The sequence below is a fragment of the Glycine soja genome, chromosome 14 (assembly GCF_004193775.1).
Source record: "Glycine soja cultivar W05 chromosome 14, ASM419377v2, whole genome shotgun sequence".
Lineage (NCBI taxonomy): Eukaryota > Viridiplantae > Streptophyta > Magnoliopsida > Fabales > Fabaceae > Glycine > Glycine soja.
Window position 1 is genome coordinate 24,629,474 of NC_041015.1, and position 16,972 is coordinate 24,646,445.

Consider the following 16,972-nt stretch of genomic DNA (forward strand, 5'->3'; position numbering starts at 1 on the left):
AATCATTGAGCTAATTTTTGAATCATGAATCATAATTTGTATCGAATAGATTCAAAAAATAAAAAATTATTTCAAATATATCATATAGATGATATGTAATGTTCAATGTAAATACTAGAGATAGATGAAACAACTTAACCAAAACTATCATTAAACAATATTAATAGTTATATATGTTTGTGAAGCTTTTAATTTAGAAGAACTGAAACAAAACAATTAAATAGTTAAGTATATTACATTCATTGAATGAGTGAGTGACAAATAAGTAGTGGAATAATCAAATAGGCAAAGTTCAGAAGTGTTCCTTCAATTCAACAATTTCAATGAGTTCAATTTTTTTTCATGAGTTAGTGAAGTCAATAAATGGATCATAGAACGAATTGTTGAATCATATCTATGATACCGAATTACACTAATTCATTCATGTATCTTATGATACAAAGTCATTTAAGATTCATCTTATTATAAGAATTGGTAGGTAACCGAATTGTATCAAATCGTAAGATTCGAATAATGAAACGTAAAATTCTAATAACTACGCTTTCCTCGTGTTCAACTTTTTGTGAAAGAAAATAAATGGGGAAAAGATAATTAATCAGGGTTGATAGCTTAAACCCCTACAGAATTTGAATGAAATGCTTATTGTGGCCTTCTGTTGCTCAGAATGCATACCGGTAGATGGCATCTGCTGCACCATCTTCATCATTGCTCAAACCAATTACGTTAGCAACAGATTTGGTCTTCTCTGATCCATTACTAAGTGCGATGCCTAGAGAAGCCAATTCAAGCATCTCCACATCATTTTCCCCATCACCAATAGCCATTATCTGCACTTAAGCAGATTAGAACAATTAAAAAAGAAAGAATTCTATACACATACACTAAAAAATTATAAGATTGACACCTCAAATCAGCAATATACTATAAATATCTTTGTTTTGTACCCTCAACTCAATGGGTGATTAATAAAATTCAAAAGATATGTCACACAATGCCAAATGCAACCAATCTTGCCATGGAAAACTTTGCTAGAATCTAAAAGTTTACATTTAAACAATAAAAATAGATCGGGAAGAATTTCATATAATGTCACTCAACTGCTGTATTATCTATAGTATAAATATCTATAGTTTATATATAAATCTCCTGCAATTGTAACTGTAGAAAAAGTAACGACATTTACAGTAATTAATCTCTAAAAAACCGATTACTAAAAGATCCGAGGCAAATATACTATAATGAAATATATAAATCTGGCACAATAGTAGCCTTTTCAAATGAATATAATACTGATATATTATAGAAAAATAAATTATTGAAATTAGACATAAAAATAAACTAAGATTTTATTAAATAAAAATAATGAAGTAATATTATAACAAGATATAAAAATATCCACACTTAAATATTAATACTAAGTAATATTATAATTAATTAAAAGAATTAAAAATTATCAATATTAGCATAAAAATAGTAAAAATAAAAATAGTTATATATTATTGTAATTATTACAAATTATAAAATAATTTATCGTAATCAGACAAATAAATAAACAATAATAATAATTATATATAAATTAGTAATAAAATAATCAGAATAACAACATTATAATAATGAAAACCATCAAAATACACACACATACATGTGTATTCTATTTGCCTATGTTTTTTTAAGGAATTTGAAGCATTCTATTTCCTTTAAAATCAATATTCAGAATTCATTATATAATTTCCAAATTATATTAAACGTAGCCTTTTTTAGAACATTAATTTTATTAATAATATTTGTATTTAAATAATTACGTAATTATATTATTCTCATTTTATAAATTGTATTAAATCAAAAGAATCTCAAATAACTTTTAACTCAAATATTACTACTCCTATTTTTGTGATTGAATAATGTTATTGTCAGTCTTGGGAGAGACGGATAATGCAATGTAGGTGAACTGAAATTTGTGGTACCTCCTTAGCAGTAACCTCAAAATGATCTAGCAGCACTTTTACTCCATTCCCTTTCGATGTTCCCACGGGTACAATTTCCAGCATGTCTGGCACAGCTTGAACAACAGAGGCACGACCATTTGTTGCATCAGACCAGTACGGACGCAAGGTATCAGCCACCCTCCGGTCAGTGTCCAAGAAAATCATTTTCTGTAGAATCAAATGTAAAGTGCCAGCAATATCTACATGTGAAAAGTGAACGAAAAACAGCAACAGCAACAACCAAGCCATTTCTAAATATGCAGGATTGGCTACAAGGATCAAATGATGCCATAAATCTTGTCTACAGACAATCTATTGGCATCTAAGTCCTTCTTAATGGCTTTGCCTTTACTTTTCCTAGTCTCCCTATGCCTCTAGTGATTAGACTAAAACTTCAGCAAGTTTTCTCCACACATGCCCAAAACAACAAAGGCGAGTTTCTGCCATTATTCTACCATAAGTGCTACCCCAACTTTTTTCTCTAAGGCTTTCATTATTTATTCTACTTTGTCTAGTATGTCTACTCATCCAATGCAACATTATTATGTCTGCTACATTAAGTTTATTATCTTGTTGGCTTTTAACTGTCCAACATTCAGTTCCAAACAACATCACAGTTGTATATAAAGAAAATTTTCCTCTACTGCAGTAGTGCAGTCAAGAACCTAACTAAATTATCATTATGCCTGTCTGTCATTTTCTGCTGAAGTTTGAAGTGACAAGCAACCTGTTAGACCCCCGATTAGAGAGACTTACACAAGGAAAACTTGTTAGAAAGTCCCACATCGTCTGCCTCAATTCTTGGGATGAAGCTTATATATCTGTTGGACAACTTCACTTAATGCCAATTTGTTTTAACTGCCTCAGTTCTTGGGATGTAGCTTATATATCTGTTGGGCAACTTCACTTAGTACCATTAATTTTAAGTTGAAATCTAACAAGACTCACAGGAAGTATAGGCCCAATAGGATAGCCAAGCCCAATAAAATGGGTCTGCTGTAATTGATTAGTTGTGTAAGAATTGTATAAATAGAATAGAAGGAGGAGAGAGAGGGCATTTGGTTAGTCTCTTAGAAAGAGGTTGGGTAGAGGATAGGCTATCGAACATTCCTATCAGGTTCTTTCTGTTTTTCTTCTCTACCTCAAAGGAACTCACTGTCCCCTTGGAGGATTCATCAATAAAATCACATTCCAAAGATTGCTATCAGAGAACTCGATTCAGGGAATGATTCATGGTTTCAACCAGAGGAATTGATGCACGAGTTGAATTTCTTGAGCACAGCTACGAGGGGTTCATCACCACGCATGAGGTATTGCAAGAATTAAGGAGAATGTTCGAGGAAGAGAGGCTTCAGCGAACAGAAATTAGGAGGCAAATAGGAGAATTAATTGAGACAGTGAGAGGAATGTCGAATAGCGGAGGCCATGCCGGTGGCAGAAATAACAGCATACCCACACTAATTCCCAAAACCGCAACGAGCGGTGGCAGAAACTTGAAATTCCAACCTTTGACAGTGAGTATGTATATGGTTGGCCGAGTAAGGTGGTACGATATTTCAAATTGAAAGGAGTCAACAATATTGAGAGGGTCCAAGCAGCAATGGTCGCAATGGAGGGAAATGCTCTAACATGGACCAATGGTGGGAATTGTGTGCTCAAAATGCTAATCGGGAGGATTTTAAAGCTGCAATGATACAATGATTTCAACCATCTATGATTCAGAGCCCTTACGAATTGTTGTGGAGTCTCAAACAAGAAGGGACAGTGGAGGAGTACCACGAGCGATTTGAGTTATATGCGGGACCTCTCCGAGGTGCAGAGCCAGAGTATCTTAAGAGGGATTTTTCTGAATGGCTTAAAGGATGTAGTGAAGGCAGAACTCAAACTTCATCAAGTTCTCTACCAGAATTGATGGATTTTGCACAAAGTATTGATGAAAAAAATACACTGTTAACAAAGGGTAATACACCGGGGAGTAAAGGAGGAGGGTCTTCTAGGAATTACACATCCTCAAGGATAGTAGTTACTTTGGACCTAGGAAATAAAGGGAGTCAATTTAAGTCACCTGAGGGAAGTTCAAGTATGGACACCAATAGTGTGAGATCTACAGGTTCCTATAGAGGGAGACCCTTTAAAAGGTTATCAGATGCTGAGTTACAAGATAAGGCCAACAGGGGATGGTGTTATCAATGTGATGGGAGGTTTGTACCAGGGCATGTGTGTGCCAATAAACAATCCAAGGGTTGATCTTGGGGGGGTTAAGAGAAAGAGAAATTACAGTGACTACAACCCCACCTTACACTGTAGAAGTGGGTGATGGGAGGATGATTAGATGTGAAGGGGTATGCAAGCAAGTGATCTTTCAAGTTCAAGGATTGGAAATTCAGCAAGATTTCTTTATCTTTGGATTAGGAGAAGCGATATCATGTTGGGAATGGAGTGGTTGGCAGGATTGGGAGATTAAGGCGAACTTTAAGGATCTCACATTGAAGGTTCCCACACCTAATGGTAAACAAATCTTGAAAGGAGAACTAGCTATGTCTAGATCAGCTGCATCTTTCAAAACTGTGATCAAGGCATGACGATGCTATTGTGCTGAAAAAGGGGGCTACAATTCCAAATTTTACACCTTATCAGTATCCACACGATCAGAAAAAATGAAATAGAAAAATTGGTGGATGATGTGCTGAGTTCAAGTGAGATTAGGCCCAGCATCAGCCCTAATGCTAGTCCCATTATTCTAGTAAAGAAGGATGGAGGGTGGAGGTTTTGTGTGGACTATAGAGCCTTAAATAAAATTACCATCCCTGACAAGTTTCCAATTCCCATGATTGATGAGTTGTTGGATGAAGTGGGAGGAGCAACTATCTTCACTAAGCTGAACTTGAAATCAGGATACCACCAGATCAGAATGAGAGGAAGACATCCAGAAAACTGCATTCAGAACTCATGAGGGACATTATGAGTTTGTGGGGATGCCATTTGGGCTCACAAATGCACCTTCCACATTTCAAGCTTTGATGAATGAGGTATTGAGACCCTGCGTGAGAAGATTTGTCCTAGTTTTTTTTTACGACATATTAATATACAGTAAAAATGATGAGGATCATGGTAGACAAGTAAGACCAGTCTTATCCTTATTAAAAGGGCATCAACTGTTTTCCAAAAAGAAGAAATGAAGTTTTGGCCAAGGATAATTGGAATATTTGGACCACATAATTTCAGGTCAAGGAGTAGCAGCTGATCCCAAGAAGCTGGAAGTGATGTTTGATTGGCCTACCCCAAAAGATATGGCTTTGAGGGGATTCTTAGGACTTACACGATATTATCAACAGTTTGTTAGGGACTATGGGAAGATGGCTAGACCACTCAATCAACTATTAACAAAAGATGGTTTAATTGGAGGGAGGAGGCACAACTATCTATGGAAACACTAAGAAAAAACTATGGCTGAAATCCCCATCTTCAGTGCCTGATTTCAGTCAAAACTTCTGCATAGAGACTATTGTTTCTAATAAAGGACTAGGATCAGTCCTCATGCAACAAGGTAGGCCAGTGGCTTTTCTAAGCCAAACATTTTCAGAAAGAGCCCAGAAAAAGTCAGTGTATGAAAGGGAGCTTATGGCCAATGTCATGGCTGTAACGAAATGGCGACATTACTTATTTGGGAGGAAGTTTGCCATCCATACGAATCAGAGGAGTTTGAAGTTCCTTATGGACTAATGAGTATTGGGGGATGAGCAGTCCAAGTGGACTTCCAAACTCATGGGTTTCGATTTTGAGATCCTCTACAAACCCGGAAATGACAACAGGGCTGCAGATGCACTGTCAAGGCAAATGACTTATGAAGCTATTTCCCTAGTCCAGTTTTCAGACTAGGATGAATGGGAAACAGAAATCCAGGCTGATGACAAGTTGTGGGGAATTATGCATGATTTATTAAGCAACCCGTCTTCACACCTCAGTTACACTTTTCAGAATAGGAAGTTATGGTACAAAGGGAAATTGGTTTTACCAATAGGGTCTTCCAAAATTCACACACTGCTTACTGAATATCGAAGTTCAGCAATAGGAGGTCACTCAGGTTTCTTTCGAACTTACAAAAGGTTGGCATCTTTAGTGTATTGGGAAGGTATGCGACAAGACATCCAGAGGTTTTTCGCTTCTTGTGAGATCTTCCAACAAAATAAATATCAGTCCCTCACAATCGCGGGTCTCCTACAACGATTACCTATTCCTACACTGGTTAGGTTCTGACATATCAATGGACTTTGTGGAGGGACTTCCTAAAGCACAAGGCAAAAATGCTATTCTGGTGGTGGTTTAGACTTACTAGATATGCCCATTTTATCTCACATAGTCACCCATTCACAGCTAAGGACATTGCTGAGTTATTTGTCAAAGAAATTGTTCTATTTCATGGTTTCCCTTCTACCATAGTTTCGGACAGAGATAAGATCTTTTTAAGCCACTTTTGGACTGAATTGTTTAGACTTGCTGCAACTAAACTTAAATTTAGTTCTGCCTATCATCCTCAAACAGATGGGCAAACAGAGGAAGTTAATCAATGCCTTGAGACTTACTTGCGATGCTTAACAGGAACGCAACCAAATCAATGGCCCAAAAGGTTGAGCTGGGCAGAGTTTTGGTTCAATTCTAATTACAACAGCTCCACAAAACTGAATCCATTCAGAGTCCTTTATGGCAGAGATCCCCCTCAACTTTTGAAAGGAACAACTGTACCCTCAGCAGTGGAAGAAGTCAATCGACTAACCCAAGACAGAGAGATATAGTTCTTAACGAGCTAAAATCAAACCTGGTGAAGGCCCAAGACCATATGAGAACCTATGCCAACAAGCACAGAAGGAAAGTCAATTTCACAAAAGGTGATTGGGTGTATCTCAAGATGCAACCTTATAGATTGAAGTTCTTAGCCAAGAAAATATATGAAAAACTCAGTCCCAGGTCCTATGAGCTGTATCGGGTTAGCTAAGTCATTGGGAAAGTAGCTTATCAGTTTGAACTTCCACCAGACAGCAAGATCCGCCCGGTTTTCCGTGTGTCCCTTTTGAAGAAGGCCATATCTCCATCGGTGCAGCCTCAACCTTTACCATGAATGTTATTGGTAGAGCCCTTAGCTGTTCGCAACCATCCTTCAGGAATAGCAGAGATATTAATTCAGTGGAAGGATCTTCCTGATTTTGAAGCAACTAGGGAATCTGTCACTTCAATTCAGCAACAATTTCTTGCATGTCACCTTGAGAACAAGGTGGCTCTTTTGGGGGGGAGTATTGTTAGACGTCCAATTAGAGAGACTTACACAAGGAAGACTCACGGGAAGTATAGGCCCAATAGGATAGCCAAGCCCAATAAGATGGGTCTGTTGTAATTGATTAGTTTTATAAGAATTGTATAAATAGAATAGAAGCAGGAGAGAGAGGGCATTCGGTTAGTCTGTGAGAAAGAGATTGGAGGAGAGGATAGGCTCTCGAACATTCCCATCAGTTTCTTTCTGTAATTCTTCTCTACCTCAAGGGAACTCATTGTCCCCTTGGAGGATTCATTCATAAAATCACAGTTCTAACGCAATCATAATAATAGATTTAGTTATGCTCATAAGCAGTTCTATTTTGGACAGGGTGCACTTAAACATAAATTCACGCAATAAACTATATGGGCACCTTCTAAGGAAGAAAAAATGTACTTAGATTAAATGTCAGATTACAAATTAAAAGTCATTCCTACTTTGCTGGCATGGAAGACCTTTAGTGTGCAGTGAATAACTACCTATAATGAATTATTAAGAATACAGTAATCAAAAGCTGAAACTAGAGAGCAAGAATTTGTCCTAGTGAATACCTGTATGTCAGCAGAAGCCAATAGATGTTCAACAGAAGGCATGACCTCAGCCTGTTAAAGTATTACTGGCTAAGACACAAAGAAAATGGCAAAATAGAATGAAAGGAAGCATATAGAATTCTAGAAAGAGGTACCTTTGGTTCATGGTATATTGTATGTAGCGAATCAACTAGTGGATCACGAAATAGGGTTAAGCAGCGCCCTTCACAAAATGCAATAAGTGGAACCTTATTCTCCAAAGAGTAAAGACAAGCCTGCATGTTACAGAAAAACCGTTATTTCTTTCATACAATGACAAAAATGAAAGTCCTGAATAAGTAATCATATATTTAGATTAGAAAATTGGAATCCTCAATCTTTTAGTTATGTAGAAAACTGGCATAAGAAAGTAATTCCACAGATTCCTGAAAGTGTGCTGGAAAATGTTTTCCTTTTCTCATTTGAGTAAAAAGAAAGCAAATCTTGAAAAATTTATAGTCGGAGAAACTTAAGCTGGTCACTGAGAGTTACATAAGCAATTAGGGGATGCAGTGATAAACAGTCAAAAAAGCCATAGCTGACTTTTGCAACCAGGTCCAAAAGGACAAAGCAGCATAGGAATTAGGATAACATGCTAAAATCCAATAAAGTATTTTTTGTTCTTCTAGAGGAAAAGTTGTTTTAGGAAATGAATAAGGAGGCCTAAAAAAGTTACCTCTCTACAGACATTTTGATCTAAGTTGCTCCTAAATATTTCTTGACCTTGTCTACCATAAACAAGCAATCCCTGGAATCATGTGGTATGGAATATAAGGCACAGGAAAATAAAAAGCAACTTGTAGCAAAGAAACTATGAAAGAGGAACAGTTATATACAAATTAAAGACACACAGTTATATTCAATTAAACAATACAAAGCTATATTCATCAATTTATTGATTTTATCAATTTAGGCCGTGTACCCTTTGAATTACTATTGTGCTTTAAAATGCACTGAAGATATAGTTTTAGTGAATTAGTAAGGACAACACCTTTATTGTGAAATATCCATGCATAGGTCAAACTGCCAAAAGATACACTACTTAATCTGGTTGTTCTGATGACCACCATGTCTATAATAAAAGAGTTACATAAGCAATTAGGTATGTTTTTCTCTTCCAAATATCCTTTCATTGCAATTAAAAGGAAGTTGGCCTCATTCAGTGCATATCTGGAATGTTAAAAAATTAGGATATGATTTTGTCAATAAATTAAATCTTTCACTTAGGATATTAGAAGGAAGTGGGAAATTATTTGATTTTACAAATTTCATGTATTATTTTTGCATGATTTGATTTGTGTCAAATATAACCAGCAGCTCACATAAAGGCATGATCTTAGAAATGAAATTGATCCAATTGCACTCTAACATTTATGAGTGTAGCAAGTAATTAGTGGGAGAGATGGAGGACAATAATGATGATTCTAGGAATGAGCCAGTTTCAGATGATAGCATATTGAATTGGACAACTGTTTATCAGGCTTCAGGGGTTGGAGAGCCTAGAACCTACTGGACGGAAAATGTGGAAAAGAAAAGAGTCATTAAGTGGTTTTGCTTCTGTTGTGGTTGCCAAAGCTTCTAAGAAAGGCCCAGGAGCAACTTCAACCTCAGAAAGGAAAGTGGTTGAAGATAATGAAAAAATGGAATTTGATAATTCTAAAGAATCCCAAGAAGAATTATTTAACTTTGAAAATTTGGAAGAGGAAGAAGGTTATGCCTCAACTCAGAAGATGGAAAAAAAAAAAAAACCAATCATGTTAGGGTTGAAGAGGATTACAGTGCTTTACTTTGTGTTTGTATTGTTTTTTATCACTGTTATTATTTTGAAGTCCTGAACTTGATGGATTTTTTTATCATTTTCTTGTCATTTGAAATGTAAAACTTGATGGCCACAACTTAGGAGGATTACTAGTAGTTTATGATCTATGATTGACTTCATGAAGTCGGCGACGACAGTGAAGTGGTCGTGCCAGAGGTCGGAGGTCGCAGCAGGTACTGTACACCCACGAAGAACAGCATGCCCAAAGGCAGGGAAAAAGTAGAGGAAAAGTGGCAGAAAACCCGAAATCTCTGATACCATAAAGCATTTCTGAATTGTGTCATTATCTTACACATATACTGAAATATTTATAATAAGGGAATTACTAATTAAGGATACAATCTTTAAGAATCCCTATTCCCTAAATAATGGCCATAAAATGTTACAAGTTTCCCTGTTTACATAATGGAAAGATAAAATCTTAAACATTTACTATAAATTTAATTTATGATTCTTGAGACACTTTGCTAGTTTTATGGGGTTTTTTATTTTTATTTCTGGCTTCTGCAAAAACAGTTTTATATATATATATATATAGATGAGCCAGGGAGAAAGAGATCATGTCCTCCATGTTCACGTTTCCTCCATATTTATATGATGGATTTTTGGCTATAATCCGCCATCAATAACATAGGAGCAAAGTAAAATTCTCTTTGAAAGTTGGTCTGAACTCTGAACTAAAGTCCTAGTACATATCATATGAATGGACATATAAATACATAATATACAGAAAGATATGGAACTCCTGCAGGTCAATCAGGACAGTGCCAGAGTCCTAGTATGTATTTTCCATATAATATTATCTAGACTTTTACTATGAATTTTTTATATATTAATAGATAGCATATATAAAAAATTCATAGTAAAAGCCTACATTTGTGGTTATCCTTTACTCATTCTAAGAAATCTCCATAACATTATCCTCTAAGATCATTTCAATGTCATCAAATAACAGATATCCATGTAGTTATTAATATGGCTTTTGCAACTTTATCATCTATTGGGTCTAAGGAAATATTTTCTGTTTTTACTAATAGCTAAAAAAATGCCACTTTGTTTTCTGGTTGCACCGCTGTGTTTTAAAATAATTGTACAGTAATAACTAACTGAACAAATATTTCAAAGTAGAAAACAAAGTGAAAACAATGTAACATTTTTGTAATTATTAGTGGAAAAAAAATTTCCTTAAACTAACAGACTGTTACTATTTCTGAAAACTATTGCTGGGCTATTTTAATGACATTTAGGTAGCAAAACAATTTTTAGTAAATTTTTAATAGAGAATACTGAGGGCGAGCCCTGGTGCAGCGGTAAAGTTGTGCCTTGGTAACTTGTTGGTCATGGGTTCGAATCCGGAAACAGCCTCTTTGCATATGCAAGGGTAAGGTTGCGTACAATATCCCTCCCTCATACCTTCGCATAGCGAAGAGCCTCTGGGCAATGGGGTACGCTAGTTTAGTTTTTTAATAGAGAATACTGAATAGCTGTTATGTTACATGTATACAAAATTGTTATACACAAACAAATGTATGAATGTGTAAGAGAAAGGATTATAATACACAATAATGCTTTTAGCTACATATAAGGACTGCCTGGCTAAATCAAAAAACATCGTTAACATTAAAAGGGTACAGAAATATTACCTGTAAGAAAACCCCAGGAGAAAATTCTGAAACAATGCCATCTTTTCCAGCTAAATCTACCATCTTAAAAATGTCTATCACAGCTGGACGAGCCTATTTCCCAAATTTCAAAACTAATGATCAGAACATGTTTTCAACTGTATGAATGTCTATGTTTATATGAGAAAATAGATCAAGATACATAGCAGTGGCAGAAACCAAGGATTGATATGTATTATCCGATATAGAATAAATAATCCATATTAACATGAGACCCTGACAAACAATGGATATATTAATCTTACTTTTCCAGTAGCTATCACAATTTTCACACCCCTGGATGACGCCTCTCTCAAAGCATTGGCAGTTGTAGAAGAAATTTGACTTTTGCTGTTCAGCAATGTTCCTTTGTATAATACAGGAATCTATTAAAATCTAGATAAAAAAACCAAGTAATATCTACAGAGTGTGCTTCACTGCAATCTTACCATCCATATCACAGAAGATATATCTGAACTTTGGTTTGTAAAATCTAAGACTGCCTTCTTTCTTCCTGTCTTTTGACAATTCATCTATAAGATTATTTCCCCATATACATTTTATGCAAGTGGCAGTTACTTGAATTAGAGGAAAGGAAGCATAACCAAAAATGAAAAAAATATGCAAGCAGAGGATTGCTGAGGCATACTAGTAAAAAATACAATTACCATCTGCACTGTCTTGGTGAAAATTTGAATTTGTTTCAGCATCAAATGCACTCCTTATTAGCCCTTTTCCTTTCCAATCAAGACTCTTTAAAAGGATTTCCTCCTCTCTTTCCATTTCTACTTCAGCCTCTTCACTTATTTCATGATCAAATCCCAAAAGATGTAACAAGCCATGAACCTACAAAAAGATTGAGTATTTGACATTTTCAAGTTCATCTTTTTCAGTTCACACAATGTAGACATAGGTATTAGCAGATAAAATTCCAACATGCTCATTGTATTATCTTTTTGAACTAGTACACACCCACGCTAAGAAGTAAATGAAATTCCAGCTCACTTTCCGCTTATGGCAGCAGAAGACATACCATAATCTAACACAATAAAGCTCAGAACCAGACAGAAAATAGTCAGAATATCAATAAACCAACCATGAGGATTCGGATCTCATCAAGAAGAGTATGCCCTCTTTCCTCTGCTTGTCTTGCCGCTGTCTCAACAGAAATTACAACATCACCCAACATAAGCTGTAAACAATGGAATTCATCACAGTTAGCATCCCAACACAACTTACAGTAAGCTAGACAATGCAATTCTTACAATAGGAATCTTCAGCCCAGGTACATGTTGTGACATTGAGAGAACATCAGTGGCACGATCTTCATTTCTCCACTCCTTATTAAGTTTTCGTATAAACTCATCATTACAAAGAAGTACCGATAACTCAACACTATCAAACCCACCAACATCACTTATAGCAGTGTCTCGTGTTTTATACCTCGAACCTTTCAAACCATCAAACACTAGTTTCATCGCCATTGGAACATTTAGTCGAAGCAACTCTGCAATGCTCTGTACCCAGTAAAAACAAAGAGACCAAAAAGAATGAATAATGCAGAACTCCAATACAAATATCTCTTTTTCACAAAAAAAATCTCTTGAAAAAAAATTCTAGAGGATACACAAGAGTTTATGTTGAGTTTATTTGAACTTATCATACTAGTACTTAAGCAAGTGTTTCATCAAGCTGTCATGTAATCTTCTAGGAGAATCACCAATGATACACTTAAAATGAAGATTATTAACTCACTTTTAATGGATCCTACCATGATACATCAGATTTAAGAATTTTAACAACTTTTTACACCAATAATACAATCATCTAAGAACACGAAATTGGTCATTCCCAAATTTAATCATCTCACATGATATTTATTTTTCAATCATAAGAGCCAGTTGCTTATATAAGTAGTGTCAACCTCCTCCAATGGTGATCCTGAGTAAAAACCAGTTCTTTAAACAAAAAAACCTCACAAGCAAGGTTTTTAATTGCAGTTTCGGCCGCAGACATGTAAAAACCCTGCTCACAAGAACTTCCGTTTGAGATGCTCTAGCAAGCAATAAGCTTAAATGTAATTAGCTCTTTATTGAATAAGTGTCTAATTAAGTCCAAAACTCAAGCAATTTCACAAGATTTCATTTAGTGAAAACTAATCATGCATGTAAACAACCAAGCAAGCTTGATATTAGTTATCCCTATCAACTCAAAGTTTCCGATTCAGATTAATTAAAAAGGAATCAGAAACCATAAAATTTCGGTGTGCAGTACCAAAATTTCAGGATCGTCAGGCAAATCTTCTTCGATGCAAATGTCGACACAGAGTTGCAGCTCCTTGCCTTTGCTCTTGGGCGGCGCTCTTCTCCTCGCCTTCCTGTACTCCCTCTGCCCGGCGCGGACTCCAGCCACGCGCCGCCGCGTCATCTCTTCGCTCTGGCACCGCGCGAGGGCGTGAAAGGTGCGGCAGAAAAGCGAGGATTTGGAGGGCAGAGAGACGGGGTGGCGAGAGGTGGCGATGCCGAGCGAGGCGTGGAAATGAGAGGGCTGAGTGGCGCACGTGACGGCACGCGCCATGGCGTGGAGAGGAGGAGGGTGGCGGAGAAGGTAGGAGAAACGGGGAAGAAGCATGCAGGAACGGAGGTCCCACCAATTGATGGTTGTTTGGAATATGCTTTGGCCTATCGAGGCTTTGTGCGAGGTAGCGCGACAGCGACCTGATGGAGGCAGTGACAAGTGTGTAACAGTGTTTTGGGGGCTTTGATTTGAAGTTTAAAGGCTAAAGCTTCTTCCACCCTCAACTATATTTAGATTATTTTGATAACCGGATAGTATGTAAATTTAGAGGGGAAGTTTTTTTTTTTGCATTATATAAAAAAATTATGCTAATAATTTTAATAATTTCTTACTTGACATTTCTAAAAATCTAAAATTAATGTCCATAGAACTTATTTATTAATAATAAAAAATAGTACAAAATAATTGAATGTAAACTATAAAAAGTTTAAGAATGAGGAATATATCAAATCCTAAAATTAAATTGAATGAAATTCATTTTTACTTTTAAATTTTTTCACTCTTTGTATTTTTTGAAATATCAAAAATAAATATTTATATATGAAATTTATTAAGTAAAATATATTGATTTTCTTTTACTTGAATTTTCAAGTTAAATTATATTTAAATTTAAATAAAAAAATTATTCAATCCAATTAATTTTATTTATTTACATAACACTCTAAAGATTAATATATGTAAATTATATTAATTGATTGTATTTAGTTTCAAGATAATCAATAGATATTAAGATTTAGTACAAATTTTCTACAAATTAACATAAATATTTTTTGGGTGGCAAATATTGGGTTATGGCACCCAAGAGAAAGAAATTTATTAGAAACCACGAGGGTAATACCGGATACATTAGCCAAAACCAAACGGTAAACAAAAGAGGAACAAAATAAAAAATGTTACCCTTAATCTGAATATAATAGCCCTACTTAGCAAGGGTGTGTGTTTCCTAATTAGTCATTTTAAAGATATGAGACCAATGAAATACACCTTCATTATTTGTAAATTCATGTATTTCCCTCACCAAATATGAAGAAATATGGGTCGTGGGACACCCTTCCTGAATGAAACTTATGGATGTTGAATAATTTGACTGAACATATAGCTCCAAACAACTAATAAAGCTTTCATGATCGAATCACCTTCGCCCACAACGAATTTTTCCTTGTACTTAGTCTCCAACTTTCATCATGAAAGCTTTATTAGTTGCTCTCGATGATTTGAACATTAAAGCTTTATTAGTTTTTCTCAATGATTTAAACCCCAAGCCACCAACATTCTTAGGGTCACACATCACACTTTATTTTATAGTATGGATATTCCTAGACATAATGTCTTTTCCTTATACAAAGGGCCAACATTTTTTTATCAATTTCATCAAATGTTGAAGTAGGGAGCATTTGGAGGATTGATTTTGCTAGAGTTACTACTTGCCCCGCCGTTCATAACGTCCTAGCCTTCCAACTACTCAACCTTTGCATCACTTTTTCTATCAAGAAACTAAAATCTTGTTTGGCTGCCCTTTTGTGGAAGATTGGCACTCCTAAGTACTTGCCCAAGTTCTCGGTACTCTAGAAGCCAAATTGTCTTGCAATCTCCTCTTTAATCATTCCATCAACATTTTTTAGAAGAATATTTTGGTTTTCTCAACATTCACCCTCTCTCCCGAACTATCACAAAATAGTTTTCAAAAAAGAGCTTTATAACCTCCACTTGGTTTATGTTGGCCTCAACAAAAAGAATAGCATCATCTGCAAAGGCTAGGTGTGAAAAGGTTGGACCCCCCAATCACCTTATCTAACGCCTTTCTTAGGCTGGAATTCATCATGTGCTTCTTTATTCCACATAACTCTCATCTTTGTGATCGAGGCCATACCCGAATCAAATAAACATTAAAAATGCAGTATCTAGGAAGTGATCTTAGATCGTCTCCCAACGAGCAATGATCAACTAAATGTTCATAACAAATAGTAATAAAACAGTAACAATTGGGGGGTTGTTTGTTTTTGTAAATTAAACAGCAAGCAAAATTGAATTAGAAAATAACATGATTAAAACATGTTGTTTCCCCTTGATTCAAAAGCAAGTCTCTTATCTTAGGTTACGAGAATTTATCCCTAATCAGTTCAACCACTTAATCCAACCCAAAATTAATTTACTATGCAAAAATTAACCTAAGGTTGTCATTATGTGATTAAGCAACACATACACCAATTAATCTCTCTCACATGTCCATTAAGCATGAACGAAACTGATCATTAAGCATGAATGTAAATTAAGCGCAGAGACAATTAATCAAGCACTAAGCATGCATGGATTAATAGCAACAAATACAAAGCAATTGGTGAAGAGGAAAAACTTATCAGAATTCAATAGTAATAACAAAACCTAAAAGAGAGTTGTGCTTGATCCTCAAGAGAAAACAACACTGGAGACTTAGCCTTCCATTAATCAGCAGAAAACGAAAACAAATTCCAAGCAGAAGCAGAAAATGAAATTCCAATTTGAAGCAGAAAACAAAATTTTATTGCTACGTGAACAATACGCGTGAACAGTAAAAACTGAAATTGCAAAACCCTAAAAATATTCTCCTATCTCAACAGTCTGTCTTCTACTAAAACTCTGGTGCTGTTATATATGTCCTCAGCCTCAAAGTTTACAATTTTGTTTTTAAGTCCAAGCCCAAAAACAAAATAAAATAAAACTGGACCAAATAAAATAAAATTGGATAAAATAAAATTGTCTGCACTCTTCAAGTCCAAGCCGATTCAACCCAATTTCGAATCCAAGCCCAATTGCTTATAATTCTCCTGAAATTAAATTAAAAACACAAAATTAGTCAAGTAGGCCCAAATGATAAAACTGCATAATTAATTTGACAATTAAGGCTAATCAGTAATTAAAATAGTGACAAAAAGGGTTAAGAAATAGGAGAAAATAATGGCACATCACTTTGCACCAGACATGCATCCCCAAATGAGTTCCCCATTGTTATTTAGGCAGAAAAAGTCAGCCAAAGTATCATGGAAAAATTCCCATTTAAGCGAAGCATAGGCCTT

The 16,972-nt window shown here is 35.4% G+C and overlaps 1 protein-coding gene across 3 annotated transcripts; it reads right to left on the minus strand.

The window, feature by feature from the left end:
* Positions 1 to 318: 318 nt before the first annotated feature.
* LOC114382972 (endoribonuclease YBEY, chloroplastic-like) lies at positions 319 to 14,122 on the minus strand. 3 transcript variants are annotated; one of them, XM_028342527.1, is made up of 12 exons: positions 13,617 to 14,121; positions 12,608 to 12,859; positions 12,439 to 12,534; positions 12,011 to 12,188; positions 11,792 to 11,860; positions 11,609 to 11,709; positions 11,325 to 11,417; positions 8,539 to 8,610; positions 7,979 to 8,098; positions 7,845 to 7,895; positions 1,965 to 2,153; positions 319 to 827 (listed from the first exon to the last, which is right to left on the minus strand). In XM_028342527.1, the coding sequence occupies exons 1-12, from the start codon at positions 13,971 to 13,973 to the stop codon at positions 660 to 662; spliced, it is 1,746 nt and encodes a 581-aa protein (XP_028198328.1). In that variant the 5' UTR covers positions 13,974 to 14,121; the 3' UTR covers positions 319 to 659. The 3 variants fall into 3 exon arrangements, with proteins under 3 accessions (XP_028198328.1, XP_028198327.1, XP_028198329.1); XM_028342526.1 differs by having other exon boundaries at positions 11,792 to 11,875; XM_028342528.1 differs by lacking the exon at positions 8,539 to 8,610 and having other exon boundaries at positions 11,792 to 11,875; positions 13,617 to 14,122.
* Between the last annotated feature and the right edge of the window lie 2,850 nt (positions 14,123 to 16,972).